This window comes from Nymphaea colorata, chromosome 10 (genome assembly GCF_008831285.2).
Source record: "Nymphaea colorata isolate Beijing-Zhang1983 chromosome 10, ASM883128v2, whole genome shotgun sequence".
NCBI classification, from domain to species: Eukaryota; Viridiplantae; Streptophyta; class Magnoliopsida; order Nymphaeales; family Nymphaeaceae; genus Nymphaea; species Nymphaea colorata.
Window position 1 is genome coordinate 21,971,573 of NC_045147.1, and position 21,100 is coordinate 21,992,672.

The window sequence follows — 21,100 nt, forward strand, 5'->3', positions numbered from 1 at the left end:
AAAAGTTATCCCCTATATGAAAAGTTTCTTTGCATGAATATGTTGTACCTGCTCTTTAAATTACATATCGACAAAAGGCTCATATTTTTTTTTTCTTTTATAGGGAAGATTGGCACGATCCTATAAGTTATGCTGATGGACCTGAATAGTTATTTTCAACCCTAGTCAAGCTTAAGAGCATGGTTACAAGCCTAGATTTTTCTACTAAGGTGCACATCTAAATGTACTTTCGTTTGGGTGTACTTACACTCAATTTTGGATGAAAAGTCAGGACTTTCTTCTTAAACTTTCTCCTTTCATGAAAAGATAATGGTTTGTATAGACAGTTCAGAAGTCAAATATTAGACTTTAATAAATATTATCTGACCAAATACGATAAACACCTTAACAGAGATGAATTCCATATATTGATTCATAGATTTCCTTATTTGAGGTACCTAAGGTAAGGTCTCAAGAATCTTATCTTACTATAGGTTTTCAATCAAGCGCAAGTCATTAGATCATTCTTGGCATAATTTGACTGTAGCAAAACCAAATGGAAACCCCATATAAGTGTTTATTTAGGCCTTAGCTAATTCTTTTAAAAGAGTTTCGAGTCGCTTAGGATGGAAACAGTGACATGCAGTGGAAAGATTTCAATTGCCATTTGCAAATATATAACTGTCAGTAAAGATTGTTCATTTGTTGCTGTAGAGTGTGGACTTGGTGTCTGTTTTCTAAGAGTCCCCAAGAACAGCACTTGAGTTGAGAGACTTTATCATTCGCCTCGCCTGCCCATATAAAGTAATAAAACCCTTCTTGTGTTTGCACTTATAAAACATTCAACTAGCGACTGATCTTGTCAATTACTCAATTTTAAGTCTTTTTTTTGTGTGTGTGTAGGCTACTGCGGGTAACATGTGCTTACAAAGAAAAACATAGTAAGAAAAACAAAAACATTTTCATCAAAAATTGATAAGTCTGAGAAAAAATACATCTCGAATATCTCATGCACTATAAGTTGACAATTTTTAGAGTTCGGATTATCAAACGAGAGTCTCCAAACTTAAAAGGGAAAAAAAAAAGGAGGGTGGTGTGTGAAGGTAGGGGAACAGAGGAGCCCCTGTGTTTGTCTGATCGAGAAACGAGCGAGGGGGAGGGGTCGTCTTCTTAACCATGGTTAAATCCAAACCGACTCGGCGCGGAAGGATTAAAGTACCTGTGCATAAAGCAGAGCGCTACGGTACGGTGGTGGTGCAGAGCCTTGTAGAGGGAGAAAGACAGTCTAGAGAGAGAGAGGGCTCTTTCTTTTCTCTCTCTAAGTTCGGGGACTGGGAAATGTGTCAAATATCTGGGGTGGGAAGGTGGTGATTGAAGGGGCGTTACACCACATTGGGGTAGGAGGAGAGAGGGAGAGAGATATGCTTGTTGATATAAATTCTGCCGGATGATGGCGATATTGGTGATGGCAACGGAATGGTGCTGTTCTCTTTTCCGGCCTTCTGTTCGTCTTCCCGTTTGAATTCCGTAGCTGGGTATTGTTCTATGGTTGCTGGTGACTGGTGGTGTGTTGAGTCGAGAGAGAGAGAGGATGATGGGATGGGGTGGTCAGGAGGCAAACAGGGGATGTGGAAGTGGTGGTGGTGGTCGTCGTGAAGAGAGCACGGACAGAAGTTCTCATTCGTTAGGTGAGTGGAGTGATAGTGCTCTTTCGTCGCCTGGGTACCTTTTTTTCTTGGTGGGTTTCAGTTATGATGTTCAGATGGGTTTCTGCTTGTTGGTTTAGGAGAGATTGTCATCATGCAATGCTGCTTGATGATGGCTTTTAGTTCTTGGACAGGTTTTTTGGTTTTCATTTCCTATACTAATCTTTCTTCATCTGGCTTTCTCTTTTTTTCCCGGTTCTAATGATGGACATTTATTTTTTGGATTATGCTGGATTTTCCAGGAATAGCATGTCTTCCTCCTTTTGGCTTCGGTTGCTGGAAAGAATTCTTATATGTGCTTCTGTTTTTTTGCCTCTTTTTTTTAACACATTGGAAACGGGCTGCCACCAAGACATACTTTTTGGGTTAAAAAAAAACTCTGCTCTCATGGAATGGCTTGTCTCTCTCTCTCTCCTGTATATATATATATACACACACACACACACACACACACAGAGGCTTCCATGCCCTTGGTTGCTTGAATTTTGATGTGGGACGGCCACGAGAAAATGGTTTTTCTGCATAATTTGTTTTGTGTCGCGAATCCATGCTCCTAGCTATTTGCTTGCGCAAACTGTGGTCGGTGGTCCGTGGAAATGTGAACTTGCGAATTATTTTCCTCTATTTACTGAAAACGATGATGCCGTGACGCGATGATTTTGATGCTACTCTATCTTCTTCCTTCAAATGATTAAAAGGTAGTAACAGGTACGAGCTTTAGATGCAGATGATTTTCTTTATAGTGAGCTGTGGCATGCCTGTGCTGGTCCCCTCGTTTCCATGCCGAAGGTCGGGGACCTGGCTTATTACTTTCCTCAAGGACACATGGAGCAGGTCCGCCTACCCTTCTCATCCGTGCATTTGGTTATGCTAGTTCTTCTTTTTTTAGCTGAATACTTGCATTCGTCTCCTATGTTATGCTTGTCCAGTTCCATTTTAATGTCATTGATAGCCCCCATTTTACTTCTTTCTTTCTGTTTGTGTTAGTTGGAGGCTTCTACAAACCAAGGGGCAGAGACTCAGTTGCCTAAATATGATCTACCTTCTCAGATCCTCTGCAGGGTGGTGGATATTAAGCTATTGGTATCTCTCTCTCTCTCTGTCTGTCCGTCTGTTGCAGTGTGCATGGAGTGTTCGGAAAAATGGGGGAATCTTTTGCATGTGCATGCTCAGATATGTATGAACGCTTCATGTATCACACTTGTATGTAATACGTTCTTGAATCTGGTTTAAATATAAGTGCCATGTTATACGCCTTGCTGATCAACTGTAATGCATCTACCCGTCATCGATTAGTAGCCAGTAATAAGAAGATGTTCCTCGCAGGCTGAAGCAGACACAGATGAGGTATACTCGCATCTGACATTGATCCCTGAGCCAGAGGTAGGAACTACTATTAAGCACAAGTCGTATGCCATTATTTTATGTAATTTTCCCACATGGGTACAGTTCGTGATTGTTTTACACCTTTACAGAAAGATGGACTCGTAAAAGAAGAGAGCACAAAAGGACAACCTGTTAGGCCCCGTGTATATAGTTTTTGCAAGACGTTGACTGCCTCAGACACAAGCACCCATGGTGGATTCTCGGTCTTGAGGCGACACGCTGATGAATGTCTTCCTCCATTGGTAGGATCCTTTCCTTTACTCTCATATATTGTGTGCCTGTCAAGAAATAATAGACAATTTAAATGTCTTCCTTCATTGGTAGGATCCTTTCTTTGAAGTATGATAGTTACTCTCATATTTTGTGTGCCTGTCAAGAAAAAAAATAGACAAGTAAATTTTACTCCAGCATCAAGAGGGGAGAGGGTGAAGGAAAAATACACTCCATGTATGTGGCCAATTAAAACTTGAAGGGGTTATTGCTAGGAATGATGTCTGTGACCTATGGTACCAACATCAACTAGGTTCTTTCCAAAAATTCTAGAGATGAAGTGATAGAACTATTGGAAATTAAATTATTGCCACGGGCAGTAGATTTTTTGTCTCTTACCGTGCTAGATCTTTATTTTGTTGAAATTACACAAGCACACAATATTTGCATTCTAAGTGTTACCTTGACTAATATATATCATAACTCTAATATTCAAGACTCCATTTTTTTGCAGGACATGTCGCAACAACCGCCGACACAGGAGCTTGTTGCAAAGGACTTGCATGGCACCAGCTGGCATTTCCGGCATATCTTCAGAGGTAAACTGCTATTGGATTTTTCTTACGATTTTCTAGACCTTAGTCAGCTTGCTTGAAAATTTTATATGGAATGGCTTTTCTAGACCTCATGTCTCAGGAATCTTTTTGTGACCTTGTGGAATGGTGAACCTAAAAGTAAAATTTGTTTGCAGTTGGCTGCCTCAGCTAAGACTATGGAAAATTTGCATGTATATACTATATAGGTGCTTGTTTGTGTATGCATCTCTGTACATGTTCATTTCCATGTTGATAAATGAAGGTTGGGGAGCTTTTCTTGTGCTTGCTTATATGCCTATGCCTTGTTTACTAGTTGTTCTTGGTTCACCAGTTCCAACATCCATAGGTGTATTAGCTTCTAATCTTGTCCTTATCTGTGACCTCGTGAACAATGTCTTGATTTCATATTCAGCTGTTATGACATACCTCAGTAGCACAATGAGTTACTAATTTATGTTGTATTTTGTCTTGATGAAAGATCTATTTTGACCCTCAACGTACTCGTTGTATGGGTTATTAGTTATTGGTACTTTTGAAGTCATATGTGACATGGATGTTGTTGTCTGGTATAATTGAAGCCTTCACCTGGATGAGGGCAATTTGGAATTAGTGGTTGAGGTTATCTGGCCTAGTCACTGTGGGGTTTTGATTACTGCAGATGATGATTGCACTTAAGTTGCACACTTTTTAGTAACCATGCTCCCAGTGTGCAACATGTTAGCATAAAGTTTAGATGCCTTCTATGTTTCATAATATTGTCTGCAAGTTACAGGACAGCCAAGAAGACACCTGCTTACCAGTGGTTGGAGTGCATTTGTGAGTGCCAAGAGGCTCGTAGCGGGCGATGCATTTATTTTCATTAGGTTAGCTTATCAACTTTGCATAATATGTCAATTTCTGTCACCCATATATTGCTAAACAGACCTTTTACAGAGGTGAAAATGGTGACCTTCGAGTTGGTGTACGTCGTGCCATGCGTCAACAAGGCACTTCTTCCTCTGTCATTTCAAGTCAGAGCATGCACCTGGGTGTATTGGCAACAGCATCTCATGCAATTTCTGCTGGCACAATCTTCAGTGTCCTATACAAGCCTAGGTAAGTGATTTGAGACTTGCAAAACTCAGGTCCTCATGTAGGTCATTAAGAGAAGATAGTAGTTGTTTGGTTTCTGAAAGCTTCAATCAATCTTGTTAAACCAGCAAGTGGTTGTGCGGCTATGATGGAATCAAACAATGTACCTTTTTGTGCTTTTTATGCATTGAGTTCCTGGAAAATAAAAGTTAAAATTTCCCAATGTCGTTTAATATAAGCATATAATGAGCTTTAGCTTTAATTTTTCTTTATATTTTCTCTTAATAATATGCTTATATTCATACATATATTTGTTTCAATTGTTGAAAAAGTTCTGAGTACTGTTACTGTCTGGTTGTACGTGCAAAAGATACAGGTGACACACACACATGTACTTGTTATGCTTGCTCTTCAACATATTAATTATTATGCTTGTCGCGACCTGGATATTGATGTACTGTTCTTGATTCATGGTCTTAAGCATATTTATTCAACTGTATTAAATTTTATATTTATTTCAGTCTTGCTCACTGAACACAAAGTAAACTAGAGGTTAGAACGAAAAATAGAGGATTCTGTTTCTCTTGGAAAATGTGAAGCACATGTATGTTGGATTCTCTTGTTATTGAGAAACCAAATACTTCTTCTCAATGAATCTGCTTGTCAGTTGAAAATATAGGCATAATAAAAATGCTATAAGCATGGGCATAGCAAATGTTTTCTTTGTTTTTTCAATTGGTGACATGGACCAAAAAATCTTCTGTCTGACAGGACCAGCCCGTCTGAATTTATAATACCGTATGGAAAGTATTCAGAGTCGATGAGAAACACCTACTCAATTGGGATGAGGTTCAGAATGAGGTTCGAGGGTGAGGAGGCTTCAGAGCAAAGGTTCAAAATGAAACACAGCTTGGTGGTTGATCATTTTCTATATATTGTCCTCTCTAATTAGACATATTCCATGGACCAGATTTACAGGAACTGTAATTGGGATAAGTGATGTTGATCCGAGCAGGTGGCCTGGTTCAAAATGGCGATGTCTCAAGGTTCTATCCCTCTCTTTCTGATGGTTGTGCATGTGTATGTATATATATGGTGAACCTCCATGTTTTTCTATCCTTGTAACCTCAGTTTCACTTGTACCTCAAAAAGCCTACTGTTTTCTGCCCCATAACTAGGTTTTAGTTTTTGAAAAGTCCATCATGAGCTATCAGCTATCACTGCATAAATCTTTTCATCTTCAACACAGGTGCATTGGGATGAAGCATCTGTGGTTGCACACCCTGACAGAGTTTCACCTTGGAAGATTGAGCTTTCTGTTGCCCCTACTACAGTGAATCCCATACCAGTGCCACGAACCAAGAGACCTCGCTTGAGTGTAACATCTTCAGCTCCTGATCTTTCTGCCCTTGGTAATGATGGTGGGTGAACCTATCCTCAGTCTGATTACATCTTTGTAATTGAGTAGTCATTTCACAAGATCATATTTTTTTGGCAATCTCTTTATGTGGTCTGACGTATATCTAAACTTCTAAGGCATGTTCAAGAAATCTGTTCAGTTTCCAAGAATCTAGATGAATGGTGTGCTTATATTAACGAGATTTGGATGAATTTTACTTTTGTATATATGTTTATACTACTAATAAGTTGTGAATATTCTGAATGGAACCTGCCTCCTGTGATGTATGCTGTGGCAGTGCCTCAGGCTGATGAATATCAAAAAGCCTTGCAAGGTCAAGAAATGATGACCTTGAATCGATGCGTCATGGACAATAATGGGCATGATAAGTCAAGAAAGTTTGTTCCCTGGTCTCCAAGAGCAAAAAAGCACAATGTGATAGTTGACAAGAGCCATACGAAAATTAGGTTAGATAACTGGGTTCCCTTGGGACATGAATCTAATAACATGGCAAACTTTTCTGGCGAAGCTATTCATCCATTTTCAAGTACTCAGGAAGTTGCTGTTTCAAAACCTCAGTTGGAGTCACCCAACGGCAGAAGTGATTCTAGTTTGAGAAAGCCTGTACCTGTTAAGAGAGGCTTCAATGCAATTGGCGATGGGGGGGAATGGCACCTTCCTTTGTTCTCATGTTCACGCTATCAATGTGCTGTACCTGCTACTGAATGGAGTTATAAGGGCCTTGATCGGTTGAACTTGAGCATCACCAAGGACGATTCAGCAGGACGGCCTGTCGAGTCCAGTGCACTCAAGCTTTTTGGTCAAATGTTAGTAGGCTCTCAAGATAGTTTTGAGAATATAGCAGGCCCAGAATTGGCTTCTCATTGTTGTCAAGCCTCTGATGTTATCAAGCAATCCAGAGTACTTTCTCCAGCAGCAATGCACTTAGAACCTGATCTGGCTTCAGAAAGGTCAAAGACAACAAAGTCAATGGACACTTCGGGTACTGTTTGTGAACAGAAGGCCTGCAGCCGTAAGACTTCAAAAGAGACGACCGGCAGAACTTCTCGCACTTTAACTAGAAGTTGTACTAAGGTAAACACCCATCAAAATTTCACATCAAAGCTTTCCTGTAAATTTATTTTCTATCTGGATTTCTGTTCAGTCCCTGCTATCATAATTTGGAATGATTAGTCTTAATTTTCTGTTTTCATAGGTTCACAAGCAGGGAAGTGCTCTTGGAAGATCGGTGGATCTGACAAAGTTTGATGGTTATAAAGAGCTCATCTTGGAACTTGACCGTATGTTTGAATTCAATGGAGATCTGGCTGATCCAAGCAAGGGGTGGCAGGTGGTGTATACTGATAATGAAGGGGACATGATGCTGGTTGGTGATGATCCTTGGCTGTAAGTGCTTTTTTCTTGCTTTCTGCAGATTTAGGGAAGAAGCAAAAAAATTTGACTTCGATCCATTAGTAATGCGTTTTTTCTCTTTCAGATCAGTGTGCAAAAGGAATGGTTTAAAAATCACATTGATGTTTGCAAGTCTCCGTTAAGTTTAACTTTGTAGACGGCAAACAAATGATCTGGGAACCTTGTTGCTTGACCCAGTTCTTCCACATTAAGATTACTTTACCAATCTGTCTCTAAGTTCTGTCACTGTCGTCTTTGCCTTCCTGGTCTAGAGGTTTCTCATGCTAATGGTCCTAACTGATCAAATATAATTCAGCTTTGAGTTCTTTTCAACCGCGACTAGTTTTCCTACTTATTGTTTTTGTTAAACCTTTTACAGTTCTTTTGAACTTTTGCAGTTGTCATGTGGGAGTAACTTTTTCTTGTGAATCATTTGAAGGCATCACCTTTGGTTTTCTACTTTTCTGTTTCTAATGCAAAGTACATCATGCATACCAGGGAGTTCTGTGCCATAGTTCGGAAAATATCCATCCACACCCGTGAGGAAGTGCAGAACATGAAACCAAGAGCTCACAGTTCAAAGTCTGGCGATGTAGTCGGTGAACTGGTTTCCACGGTGGCACATTCTAGCTCTGATGCCAAGAGCTGCTAGCTTCAATGATGATTACGAAGCCACTAGCGTGCTACACCATTCACTTACGTGCGCTGAAGCTGGTGTTACAAGGCTGGAAAATTATGTCTATCAGGTGGATAAATTTTGGAGATAAAACAGTTTTTTTTTGTCGGCTTCGTTGGAAATGAGCTGCATACTTTTTTTATTGATGGAGAGAGGTGGCAGGATTCGCCTAGTCCAGAACCCAGTTTTGCATCAGTGGGCTGTCACTCCCTTATAAGTGGGGAGATGTCCTGTAAATTTCTAACAACGCTGCTATATAGTTAAAGTATATGGTATGCATAAGCATGAATATATGTTTTTCCCATTTTCATTTTTCTGTTTGTATATGATGTATGTGAATAATATCCATATGCTTTTATATGTGAATAATCTAGTAGAATTCATGTTTCTTTTCTATCTTGATAACTTGGTAGTTGTTCTTCTCCCATCTTTTCGAAAGAGTAGTTGAGTGTTAAAAAGGTTATCCTTGTTCGACATGGTAATCATAATTTTTAGCCCTCCTTATTTACAATTTTCCAGTTTCAGGGTCAATTTTGCCTTCTGGAGGATCATTTGTGCGGTTTTGTGGACCAAAGTTTTTCTGGTTAGGGTTCCGTACTGACATAATGTACAGGGCCCATGTGGTTGCAGGGTCACAGCAATCACGAGTCTTTGGACTTCATTCAAGTCTCACTGGGTTGAAGACTCGGTTCAATGACTGTCACTGGCAGAGTACGAACAGACGAATTGAATCCACATAGCCTGTTTTCTTTTTCTTCCTTTTCTTGGTGATGAATCAAAAGGTTACAGGTTTCAGGCTTTTAAGAGCTTACCTTTTTCTGTCATATTAATAATGTTTTCCATTTAGAGGACTAAGAAGTAAGCTTTCATAAAGTGCTCTATGTCAGATCAACCAAAGTTCTGTACAAGCCCAAAATCTTTAAAGACCAATTTACTTTGTTAGTAAATGTTGCTCTATGTCAGATCAACCAAAGTTCTGTGCAAGCCCAAAATCTTTAAAGACCAATTTACTTTGTTATTAAATGTTGAAGGTTCCTCTTCTGTGTTGTGATCATTTAAGAGGAGCAGCAACGACGTAATGAAGCGTTTTACTTCTGGGAACTCAAGTCAATTGTGATAGGTTTGCAAGTGTGAAGTGGTCCTTATGGTTGTAATGCGACTAGCTCTGCTCAGTGGCTTGTAGGTTGTAGCTGGCTGGTCACCATTGGTGTAAGATGGGTGTTCCTATCAGGGGTGAGGCTAAAAAATTTCAAATTTTTATATATACTAAACTAAAATTTTTAAGATAAATTTTTAAAGTTTGTGCCCTTTATATATATATATATATGTATATATATGTATATATATGTATATATATATATATAAAGAAAGAAAGAAAGAAACTATTGTACAAGATGAAATGCAGTATGGGAGGGGAGGATAAAATATTCCCGCTCACCCAAGAGAGAGATCTGAGAGTTGGTGAGATGGATTTGCCAGTGGGCTGCCATATGCATCTGCAAAATTGATCACGGGTCTTGTCTTCAAAGGATGGAAACCAACAAGATTTGATTTTGAGATTTAGGTTTCTCTTGCCTTCCACCATGTTTGGTGAATTTGGTTCCAATATATTTCAGGATACAAGCCGTTTATTAGTGGCTTATATTCTCTATAAATTTCAGTGAGGGCCTAAATTTCTTGGAAGGCCTGATCATCATTTTTGCAAATTCTAAAGTTGATATAGGAATCTTTTCAAAAATGGCGATGGATTTAAAACTTTTTAAAAAGTTAAGCCAAAATCTGAGGTATACACGCTTTAGCATTTGAAAATTTCTGGTTCATATGTACCAAAAGTCGCATCTTTGGTTACCCAGTTGCTGCTAGTCGCATTCAGATCAGTTTGATGTCTGACTTGAATCCGACCTGCTTTACCTCCCCATTTAGAAGAACAGTCGAGATCCGTAGTAGCATTAAAGGACCTGATCCGACTAAGGTGCCTCCGATCCGATCTAGTTGATCAGAACGGACACAATCCGTCAGCAGGAGAGCCGGGCAGACGGCTCAGATGCAATGGGCAAGGATGAAGTGGGCACCACTTGTTCTCTTTCTGCAGGCCCGAACATAGTCACCCGCACCAGTATCAGAGGGAGGACTCTCGCAAATTCATGGCAGGTTACTCCCTTCTGCTGCCCAATTCTTGCATTCTATCTCATGTAGGTAGTAAATCAAGAGCGCCACTGTCCTCTGCCGCACCCGCTCTGGGACTTGGGCTTGTGGGGACGCCTCCATCGCACCACCAACTAAGGAAAAAGGCCTCTCCCTCTCTCCCACTTTGCCTTCAAGCCGGCGGCTATGACGGTGTAGGGCAAGAGGATGATTATTTCGTCGAAGAGTTAAAAGTCCCTCCAGAATGGTTGGTGCCCTCCAAGGCATTAGAGGTGGGCCTCCCATGATCTTAATCCCTTCTAAGCAACTAGAATTCTTGTTCCAGTTGGTTTCCTGCTTTTCGTTGCCCATTTGATTATCCGAGCGTTCCACGCTGAGAGAAATCTCCCGAGTAGCTTAGTCTGCGCCGCCGGTAAAGTTGGTGCTATTATTTCTTTGTTCTGGTTGCCGTTTAGAACCTTCAAATTCTGGGCAGATGGCTAATTCCTAGTTCTTTGAATGGGGGGAATGATGTCTGCTTCTGGATGAATTATTTGATGCTTTACGCGTTGAACTTGTGTCTTTTTCATTGTCAGGAGACGTTAAAAACTACCTATAGTTGGGCAGTTCCGCTAGAGGGCAACCTTTCCAAAGACGGGTATATGGGGTTTATATTTCTAGCGGATTGCGTCCCAATTTCATGCCAATAAATATTGGTAGCTGTTCTTTTGAAGCTGAAAGATGGTGTTGGATGATGTCACCAATCAACATGCTTGTTTGATCCCCCCTGATAAAGTGCATTTTAAACTCTGAATTTTTGCTTGAGATGATCGAGGATAAACTCGAGCAGGACACCTCTGCTTTTCACAAACCTTTGTATTTATTCTCATATATAAATCTCTACTCGTGGTCAGTTTTATTGATACATGAAGAAACGAATAGGTTCAAGATAGATGGTTTTTGTAGTCAGGTCTTGCTTTTTAAAGCCATAATCGACTGAAATTCTGTGTGGGGGCCAAAAAAAAAAAATTAATATTGATTTGGAATAGTATATGTGAAATTACATCAGAATTTCCACCTTAGTCTAAAGTTTATGAATGCTCAGATCTAGTCCAAGAGAAGCGTTTATTATTAGCTTCCTGTCTTAACAGAATTGTTTTATAAAACACATTATGTGTTTTTTTCCCATTCGTATACGCAACTTCTCATCCTTATCTTGCTGCTAGCTTTATACCTCAAACATGGCTGATTAATCTTTTCAAGTGCAATGTGAAGGAATCCGAATGGCTTAGAGTAACTCTGCACAAATGGCTTGACGACGAGTACTGCCCCGAGGCTGCAAACGTAGAAATAAGCAGATGTGCTGCTCGTTCATACCACGATTCCCTCATGGAGAAGCAAACCGACCTAGGGGAGATTTTGCTTAAGATGGTGAGCGACCTCGAGCGCATCTCTTTCAGAGAAAGCTTCCACGGGGCCTTCTCCTCTGCGAACGCAGCTATCAATCTCATCGGCGAAAGGATAGAGCTGGTAAGGCGTCAATAGACGTTGTGGCAGATGAAGAATCAAAATGGTCGGGGATGCTTGGTAACATCATGTGTCACAGATTCCAAATTTTGTGTTAACGCTTAGTTATCGACGTCCTGTGCTGTGAAAAGTCTATTTCCTGATCTTTATTTTATCCAAATCCTTCAAAATTGGTCTGCGCAAGTTGGGACATTCATTGTAGCACATCTCCAATTCAATTCGCAAGGAGCAATACTCCTATACCATAAAAGGGAGGTGGGTAGACATGCAAATTGAAGTATGTGAAGATCATACTGCTTAGTGTGCTTAGGCATCTCTAGACCCTGAGGGCAAGAGAAAAGAGAGTAAAAGGGCTTTGACCCTCATTGGGAGGGTGGGATTAATCGTCCTGCCACCTAAAGACTTATGCTATGATACTAGGCCTGATGAAAAATGTACAACAGAGAGAGAATTAAATTTTGGAACAACACCAGGGGCTTCAAAAGGAGCCTTCAATGGCTGGACTAAGCCGGTCTCTAGCAGTTCACTCAGCTGCTTTCTGAGTTCTTCTAACTCTAAAAGGGCAGGGCCATTCGGTATGGGGCTTGAGCAGGAGGCCAAGATCCAAGCATGGCATGGTCAATGTCTCGGCGAAGGGGCAACACCTTGGGCAGCTCTAACATTGGTCTGTCAATCCTATGCATGTTGAGGCATGCACCCCCTTGAAGAACAGCGTTGGACTCAGCATACCCGAACAAACCCAGCCCACTAGACGTCCTTCTTAGCCGGTTATCTTTGTGAAGCTGCTCTCCCCTTTATTGGCAAGCAAGTGAATGGCTTTAAGCACCTTGCTCGGTGAGTGAACCCAATATCTTTCAAGGAAAAAAAAAACTTAAACGGCCGCTGGTTCCTTCATAATTGTTTTATAGAAAAGATCAAAGATGCCTTCGAAACGACAGAATCAATCGTTTCCATTGCTTCCAAATGAGCAATCAATTATCGCAATCTACAGCAAAACCCTTTCGGAATTCAATTTTTCTAGAGAGAAGAAAATTTGGTCATAGACACTAGAACTGAAAGTAACATTTGAATCCATCAATTCTCTCTCTCTCGGTGTGCGCACAGCAGGACTTCCTAATGCCAGAGGGCGCGAGAACCCATTGTCCATGAACCATGAATAACACAAATACGGGCTCCAAGTAACATCCGGATAAGGCTATTATGTTTTACACGTGAAAACACATCCTAACAACCATAGTCATGCGCTTTACTTTCTCATGCGTACTTCCTTGATCTCAGACAGTTGCAATTTAGTCTCACCAGAAAAAGAAAAGCAAAGCCAATCAGATGAAGGAGACCAACTGAAATATGCTAATTATCTTGGTGTTAACTGCACTTATTATATAGTAATAATCTCACTACATGGTAATAATCTTGGGGTAAATTGCATTCACTTTCTGATCAACTTGGGATAGCAGATACCGCGGTTGGAAGTTGACTACCATGAAAGTAGGAAAATGAGCTTCAGAATCTCCTAACAGAAGACCAACCCACAGATGTTCAAAACATCAGCAGAGACATCGACACACCCTTTGCACCAAAAACAAGAAGAAAATATTATTTTTCTGAAGATTAAGATTATCAGTTGACTATAAGGATATAAAATGTAACAAATAATATGCATACCAGAGGACTAACCGTGAGATTTTTCACCAAAGACAATCCTTCTTTCAATCCTCAGTCTTGCTAAATATAAATGAAAAGACCCTCATGATGCAAAATACAATTAGCTCTTCTCCTCTCTATGCTGCAAATTCAGAGTTAAAACATGTCATGGCTACAAAATTGACTTGGCTCATGCAAGGAAACAATATCACCAATACTATTTCATATGCTAACCATGTGCGAGACATATTAAACACAAAACTAAAAGTAGTTCCTCACAGGAACCAATAAACGGCTATCATAGCAATCTTTGACGTAGGTAGATCCTTATAATTGAACGGACTATCCACAGTTTCACAGCTTTAGAATGCAATTTTCCCCAAAATTTTATTTGCACTAACATGCCTCCCTATGAATCAGAAGTGCTTACCTCACGTGCCAAATTTAGAAAACCAAGGTTACATTATCTAGGAACCCAAATTGCATGGCATGACCACCATTGAGTATGATTTATGTCAATTCAGTTTGGCCAATGTCTCCCTAAAAAATACTATTTTGACTTCAAGAGCTGATGGTAAAATAGAACATGCACTAACAATGAATGTGAAATATTTGTACATGTGCCTGCTCGTGTGCATGTAGAGTGCACGGCTGAAGTAAACATCAGTCTACCTTTCTTTTCTTGTGCTTGTGAGAATCAGTAGCATCTCCATTATCATCATGCCTTCTCTTCTGAAACATAACAAGATATAACATTTTCAGACAGAATGAGGCGGGAGAAGAAAGGAAAGACCAGCTGCCAAACCTTCTCATGATGCTTCTTAGAGTGATCACCACCTTCATGATTTCCACTTCCATCTTTCTTATTTTTCTCTCTGTCTTTGCTCCGGTCTTTGTGATGATGTTTATGTTTCTTGTGCTCCCTGTCCTTGTCTTTATGTTTCTTATGTTTCTTCTCCTTGTCTTTTGAATCTGCAGTTGATTTTGCATCTGAAGTAGGAATTCCTTTGTCTGCCTGTAACATAACAGGAAAGAAACAGGAAAAACACAAGCGGAAAAGCATATTAACACCTGCAAATTCCTAAGCAAGAAAAAAAAAAACACAGTCAACATGAAAAACGGAAACTTACAGCAGTCAACTCAATTGGTTCAGTCTCTCTTAGTTGGAAGGCCTGTCTAAGGGCATCAAGGTCAAATGGTCTAATAGATGAATTCATACTTTGCATATATGACGCAGTATGAAACAGTTGATCCAGTTCCATCCCTTCACCCTTCCTGATTTGTGTGTCACCCACAACATTATGGAGGTAATGTGTTCCTGAAATTGATGAAGGAAGGGCTCTTTTGCAAAAGAAATTGTGATGAGGCCCCAACTTATAGTAGTAAAGAAGATCCACATTACCAGTGAGCTCCCTAGGTCCTAAAGATCCAAACGAAGTTTCTGTAGTAAATATACATCCAGGATCTAACAAAAACTCGTAACAGTAATAAGAGACACAGATAATAGGATGTAAATATAAAATAAGTTATGTCTTTAACTTATCTCGTCAACTACCAAATCCCCCTGTTAAAATCAATGGCCAAATGCTCATCTTAGAAACTCATGTAACGTGCCAGTAGAATCAATAAATACATGAGTACAGTAGCAAACTATAATACCATCCAATGCTAATAATTACACTGCACCTGAGACCACTATTTTACAGATAAATTTTAACATCCTGATAACGCAGCTATTTGCATAATCATTGACACATTATTTATATCAACATTTTCCAAAAATTATTGTTACGTTTTGCAATTTCTCCTTATAAAGAATCATTGCATAAATTCAATCTGCATCAAAATTACTTTTCTTTCACATTTTGTGAAACATCCCAACGTTTTTGTGAGGAAAACAAAGCATGCATTAGTTCCCTCAAAAAATCCTGCAGGTGTTATATTCCCAACAAGGACAGTTGAGACTGGAAAAAAAAAAAGCATTGAAAGATGTCAACTAACATAATATCATAAAGTTTGCGTAATCTAATATACCTCTTCCAAACTTCATCCCTTCTGCATCCATGATTAGCACATCCAACAAAGACGAAAGGCCATACTGCTATGGAACAAAAGCACAATTCAGTAGGCAATAGAACACTTTTGGTAAAAACAATGTTTCATCAAGTTGAGAGTCCATTAATTTTTAGCTGTCAGCATGCTAACACAAAAGGTATGACCCTATTCCTTCCCAAGTATTACGGATAAACCCCGTTGCACCTCAAGAAAAATCATTACAGTTCACATCCTACGAATGCCTTCCATTCACAAGAATTTGCAACAGATACTATCTATGCAGCATTGTGCAATCTGAAGGACGACAACTCAACTGTCATGGCCTTGTTACTCACCCGAGCCATCCAGGACAGCACGACCTAAGGCACCCCACTTAGTTTCTGCAGACAAAGTACATCTCCATAATACTTGGACCAAGTGTATGAAAAAAGTAGTAAGAACCCTCTCAAATTTGTTGCCTCTAGAGGAGATTTCCATGGCAACAAGAGATGCCTGCTTTTCTATGCTATTAAGTATCTCATATCACCAATGCTTAGGGAAATAAAGGGGGAATGGAACACCTGAGTCTGTGTAAGGATAGTAAAGTTTCCTCACTCTTAAAAGGTGTAAAAGGCCTACAAATACTGCCTACTTCCATCCAGGACATGACAGGTATAGATACACAGAAAAGAGCAAGGGGAAATATAAGAAAAAGCCATTTGATATCAAGTTCTCTGAAGACTAAGACCAGAGATATATCACTTAACAGAGAAAACATTACTGGGAAATGCAGTTGAACAAAGTGAATGTGATGACTCCCTCACATCAAACAATGTTGTTTTTGCCACCAAAAGAACGTAAGAACTACATAAGGATTCAACAAACTGAATAAGATGGCCTCAAAGTACTTTTTATGCACCATGAGAGGCGCCCAATAACTAGTAAATGAAATGAAATGTTCAATTCTAATAACTAAATCTGAAAGCTGAAACAGCTAATCCGAGTTTTACCGACAGTATAACTAAAAGATCAATAAAGAGAACACACGTACGTCCAGAAAAAAATGTGGAGATGCCGTAGAAGTAGAAACCAAAACATACACAACGGTTAATTAACCAAGCAATAATACAATCTAAAAAACAGTCCCAGATCAAGATCTCCCACACTCCAAAAGTTCAATTCCCCGCGCCCCTCGATAACCCAGTAGCAGCCAAAAAACCATAATAATAATATCCGTAACAACAAATTACAACAGTGTTACCAGAACCTCGACGAGTCTGAACTTACACAAAAGCAAAAAAAAAAAAAAAAGGACTGAAAAACGCACTGCTAAAAAGACGACGAAACCACCACAGAATTTAAACCCAAAATCGGCAGAACAAGCCCAGCATCGTACGAAGTACACCAAATATTCTGTAACTAAATTCCGCTAAAATAAAACAATCTGAACCATAAAAAAACCAAAAGTCACGTACACCAATCAGCCCAAACATTTAAAAGAATCAGAGCAAACCCTAAGCACGATACTGTGGGGAATAAGCAAACGATCAATATAAGCAATGACTGCCATTTAAAACAATGCAGTAGTTAGAAAAGAAAAGGCCCATCAAAAATCTAGAACGAGAAGATATTCAGCAATACCATCAAATGGTTCAAAACAAAAATTGGGGGGAAATGTTGATTTTGAAAAGAAGGCGGCAGAAATAAACGGAAAGGAGGACGGAAGAGTGAAGATGGTGGGAAAAGGAAGGTGGCTAAATACCTCCTGCCTTCTCTTGGGGAATATTGGTGGTCGTCTGATTCAGCAGAGAACAATGTTGATGTCACAGAGAGAGAGAGAGAGAGAGAGAGAGAGAGATCAAAGAATGATCAATCTGCTTTAACGATGCTCCTTTGAGGATACGGGGACCATGGATTACTCCAATCGATGATGAGTTCAAAGACGAGTCGCCAATGGAGAGGTGTCCACGAGAAGGCGACGAGTTTCTCCGGCTTCGCCTTTGTCGTTCGGACGGCAAGAAATGAAGGGCTTGATCTTTTAGGTGCTTTCCATGGCAGGCTGTTCTTGGAGGGCTTATATTTTCCGTACCTAGATTATGCAATAAAACTTTATTGTTCCATCAACGATTTTTTTTCTTGTAGAAAATGGTAGTCCGATTACATGATTGATATGAACTAGAAAAAGTTTTTGGTGTTTGGTGATGGAAAAAGAGAAAAATAGTTAGAAACAACCCACCCTCACAACGTTCTTCATTTTTTTTTTATTGTTTTTCAATGATCAAATGAATTTTGTTTTATTTTAAATCCTTTTTACGTAAAATTACTTCACATCAAAAAATTTGAAAAAATAAACTGGCGGGGCAGTGTGAAATCCAAATGAACAAGGAGGATGATACTCTCAAGCACCGATTGTTTTCAGCATCTTATAGAAAAAAAATCGGTCGTACCTACAATTATGTTACGTAGACAAACTTTTTGATGCATGATCTACAACAAACGGATTGCTATTAATTTACGTAGAAATTTCAAGATTGTGCATGAAAAGATCCGAGATGTGTCTTAGAACACAAAGGATCAACACAACTAAAACCTCGTTGCAACTTCTTGTTTGCCATATTTTAAAAGATAGTGACGGATATAAGAAAACAAGAAGAATTGGAAACAAGACGGAACATGTTATTAGCTAGTTACGTGCTTAAAGTTGCCTCTCCATGAACTTAGGTCACAAACTTAGCTCGTATGGTTCATATACATGAGTTCATCATTTCCAGAGTCCAGCTTTACATCTATTTGATCTCAAGTTCCAAATCCATGATTTTTGTTGTGTCTAAATGTGAATTTCTGATCCATTTTCTACAACTTTCTCTTGATCTAAAATTCACTATAGCTCAGATTTGTGATATTCTGGCCAGAATATTAGAAAGGATCATGAAAATCAACTAGCCGCATTTGGCATGAGAAAATCCACAATTGCTTTATTATGGGCTCACAGAACCAATATCAAAACTCGCACTAATGTCACTCCCGACTGCTGAACTCATGTATGGGATGAACATCGTTTTAACCAATGAAGTATGTGCACTTACCTACAGGGGTGGAACTAAGGGGGCCTTGCACGGGCCCTAGCCACACTTTAATTTCTTTTTTAATTTATATGTACATTTTAAAAAAAATTACTTGTTTTATATAAAAATTTTGAAAAATGATATTTCAATTCATATCAAAATTTAGAAAATTTAATTCGGCTCACTTCATGAAAAATTTATGCCTCCGCCTCTGCTCAGCTGAGTTTAAGCCTGGGTATCGGCCCGGGCCGCCGCCGGGTAACCGGTACTCGGCCCGGTCGGGCCCGAGCCCTGTTGTGCGGCCCGGGTCGGCCCGGCCCGGCCCGTAAATAATTTATAAAAAATATTTTTATTATTTTTTAAACATAATAATGTGTATTTTATAATTAACAATACATTTTATATTATTAAAAATAATTATTTTATAATTTAAAATATTTTTTATTATCAAACGGGCCGGGCCGGGCCAGAGCTTCGGGCCCGACGGGCCGGCCCGGGCTGGGTCTTACTGGGTCGGACCAGCCCAACCCGATGCCCACCCCTAGTTGAGTTGCCCATGTATCATTACCGGGCCAAGCCCTATGGCCACCCCTAACCTAGTTGCTCATATATCATTACCAAAGCCAATTGGCGCCCACCCTCCAAGCCATAACTTTAACTCCCTTTTGATGTAGTGAGGTCTTTGGCAAAATGTAGTTCATGTGATATCTAAAATATAAAAGCTCCATAGACTTAAAGTTTGAAGAGTTGTAAAGTTAATTACTTGAAGGCTGATGCACTGATGAGACTTTCCTCTTTAATAAAAGAAATCGATTTTCTTTTATTGGGGTGTATCTCTTGTCCATATATATATTTTTTTAAAAATAAATTACAACTTTGCAATCTCTCAATCTAAAAAAAAACTATCGGATAAAAAAGCTTAAAGAAAACCCGTGAAAAGGAAATTGTCAACTAAAAGAATCAGAATGTGATTTAAGCAATGTGACTGCTATCCTCACACAAGTTTCATTTGTGGGACAGTTTTTAGGAATAGCAGGTTATATCTTAGGGTGTCTTTGTTACCACTGATCTGATATGAGATCCGCGGTGATCTCTGAAATCTCTAGGATTTCAAATTCATGGATTTAAGATTGGACCACCCCTTGCTCTCTATTCGACCTTAAATCCATGGTCTTTAACATGTAAGATGGATTTAAGATCTACGTTACAAAGATCCTTAGTTTGTTTAAAATACCGATCTTAAAAGGCTCATCTTTTAATGAAGTCTCGAATCTAAAATCCCAAGCTATCAAACGCAACCTTAAGGTTCTACTATAAAAAACTGTGTGAAGAGCTAGAAACGACACAAATATGTTTAACAATAAACCAGAAGACCCCTTTTATATGGACTAAACTGGAATTTAAAAAATTGATTTCTTGTTTATAAAAAGATGAAAATACACATTTGATAAAAACTATAGAACAGGAACTCCACATGTTAGCTACCTAACATAGAACCTGGCCTTGGAAAAGTATGATCATTGTTAAAAAAAAAAACAAAATATTTTTAATATTATAAGCAAATTGGGCCCCAAAATAGGAATATTTCGCACAAAAATATATGGGTATCCATTTACCACTAAGAGTTTATCTTTTTTAATCATTTTTTCACATGTCCTGTCCTCACAGACTGGAAAGGGTCATCTAACTTACGGTAAATTAGTCTAAAGAGGAATGAATGATGAATGAAGTTAGGTGAAGGCCTGTATGTTCTAACTTAGGGAAAGAGGCAATTTCTTGAGCTAAATTTGAATTTATTACGTTCTCTTAAAAACTTTAAAAAATTCTTACTTAAATAGAAACATTGCAAATAGAGTTTTTATTTGGAACGTACATTTGCTCTAAATGCTTGCCAATTGTCTATAGTGATGAAAATTGCACATAATAAAATATACTAATATTGATGAAGCAATCAAATAACCAAAAAAAAAAAAGTTGAGATTTTGACTCATGGAATTGTGTATTAGATTTTGGCTGAACTTGGATTTAAACACATTTTCTAAATCAAATTAGGGCCAGACTGGTAGAGAATCCGATATCTGATCCATTTGCATCCTTAAATACCATACCCAACTGATCGAGTCATGTCTCCTTTTCGATGACTAGATTGGATTGAATCAACTTAACGGCAAGCTTATCCGTGCTTCAAGGGGCGTAGCATTGCTGGTTGGACTGGTGGCCCGGTAAAAGCTTCATGGACGCTACTTTTCCGAACTACAAACAATCACAGA

The 21,100-nt window shown here is 39.1% G+C and overlaps 3 protein-coding genes across 8 annotated transcripts; 2 read left to right on the forward strand and 1 right to left on the reverse strand.

The window, feature by feature from the left end:
* Positions 1–1,229: 1,229 nt before the first annotated feature.
* On the forward strand, positions 1,230–8,832 carry LOC116262465 (auxin response factor 2B-like). 4 transcript variants are annotated; one of them, XM_031641874.2, is made up of 14 exons: positions 1,230–1,667; positions 2,407–2,519; positions 2,673–2,888; positions 3,012–3,068; positions 3,161–3,313; positions 3,796–3,880; positions 4,650–4,740; positions 4,811–4,972; positions 5,720–5,839; positions 5,919–5,994; positions 6,198–6,369; positions 6,646–7,442; positions 7,564–7,754; positions 8,259–8,832. In XM_031641874.2, the coding sequence occupies exons 1-14, from the start codon at positions 1,571–1,573 to the stop codon at positions 8,410–8,412; spliced, it is 2,484 nt and encodes an 827-aa protein (XP_031497734.1). In that variant the 5' UTR covers positions 1,230–1,570; the 3' UTR covers positions 8,413–8,832. The 4 variants fall into 4 exon arrangements, with proteins under 4 accessions (XP_031497734.1, XP_031497735.1, XP_031497738.1 ...); XM_031641875.2 differs by having other exon boundaries at positions 1,231–1,667; positions 2,413–2,519; XM_031641878.2 differs by having other exon boundaries at positions 1,232–1,667; positions 2,384–2,519.
* A 1,654-nt stretch (positions 8,833–10,486) lies between these two features.
* Positions 10,487–12,241, forward strand: LOC116262787 (uncharacterized). The gene is made up of 2 exons (XM_031642281.2): positions 10,487–10,853; positions 11,836–12,241. Exons 1-2 carry the CDS (start codon positions 10,581–10,583, stop codon positions 12,103–12,105), a joined length of 543 nt encoding a protein of 180 aa, XP_031498141.1. The 5' UTR covers positions 10,487–10,580; the 3' UTR covers positions 12,106–12,241.
* Positions 12,242–13,317: 1,076 nt separating this feature from the next.
* Positions 13,318–17,841, reverse strand: LOC116261972 (mediator of RNA polymerase II transcription subunit 19a-like). Of its 3 annotated transcripts, none has more exons than XM_031640943.2 (7): positions 17,528–17,841; positions 15,766–15,829; positions 14,862–15,151; positions 14,537–14,746; positions 14,404–14,463; positions 13,753–13,873; positions 13,318–13,656 (listed from the first exon to the last, which is right to left on the reverse strand). In XM_031640943.2, exons 2-6 carry the CDS (start codon positions 15,794–15,796, stop codon positions 13,853–13,855), a joined length of 612 nt encoding a protein of 203 aa, XP_031496803.1. In that variant the 5' UTR covers positions 15,797–15,829; positions 17,528–17,841; the 3' UTR covers positions 13,318–13,656; positions 13,753–13,852. The 3 variants fall into 3 exon arrangements, with proteins under 3 accessions (XP_031496803.1, XP_031496802.1, XP_031496801.1); XM_031640942.2 differs by having other exon boundaries at positions 13,321–13,656; positions 13,765–13,873; positions 15,766–15,832; XM_031640941.2 differs by having other exon boundaries at positions 13,322–13,656; positions 13,765–13,873.
* Between the last annotated feature and the right edge of the window lie 3,259 nt (positions 17,842–21,100).

What these genes read in the sequence shown, in the direction of transcription:
- LOC116262465 (XM_031641874.2), top strand. Translation starts at nt 1,571, where the DNA reads ATGATGGGATGGGGTGGTCAGGAGGCAAACAGGGGATGTGGAAGTGGT. An exon ending in GAGGAGGCTTCAGAGCAAAG is followed by an intron (nt 5,840 to 5,918) that starts GTTCAAAATGAA and finishes TCCATGGACCAG; the next exon opens with ATTTACAGGAACTGTAATTG. An exon ending in GTTGGTGATGATCCTTGGCT is followed by an intron (nt 7,755 to 8,258) that starts GTAAGTGCTTTT and finishes CATGCATACCAG; the next exon opens with GGAGTTCTGTGCCATAGTTC.
- LOC116262787 (XM_031642281.2), top strand. Translation starts at nt 10,581, where the DNA reads ATGGCAGGTTACTCCCTTCTGCTGCCCAATTCTTGCATTCTATCTCAT. An exon ending in TGCCCTCCAAGGCATTAGAG is followed by an intron (nt 10,854 to 11,835) that starts GTGGGCCTCCCA and finishes TGCAATGTGAAG; the next exon opens with GAATCCGAATGGCTTAGAGT.
- LOC116261972 (XM_031640943.2), bottom strand. Translation starts at nt 15,796, where the DNA reads ATGGATGCAGAAGGGATGAAGTTTGGAAGAG. An exon ending in CTAAGAAGCATCATGAGAAG is followed by an intron (nt 14,464 to 14,536) that starts GTTTGGCAGCTG and finishes GTTATGTTTCAG; the next exon opens with AAGAGAAGGCATGATGATAA. An exon ending in ACAAGCACAAGAAAAGAAAG is followed by an intron (nt 13,874 to 14,403) that starts GTAGACTGATGT and finishes CTGAATTTGCAG; the next exon opens with CATAGAGAGGAGAAGAGCTA.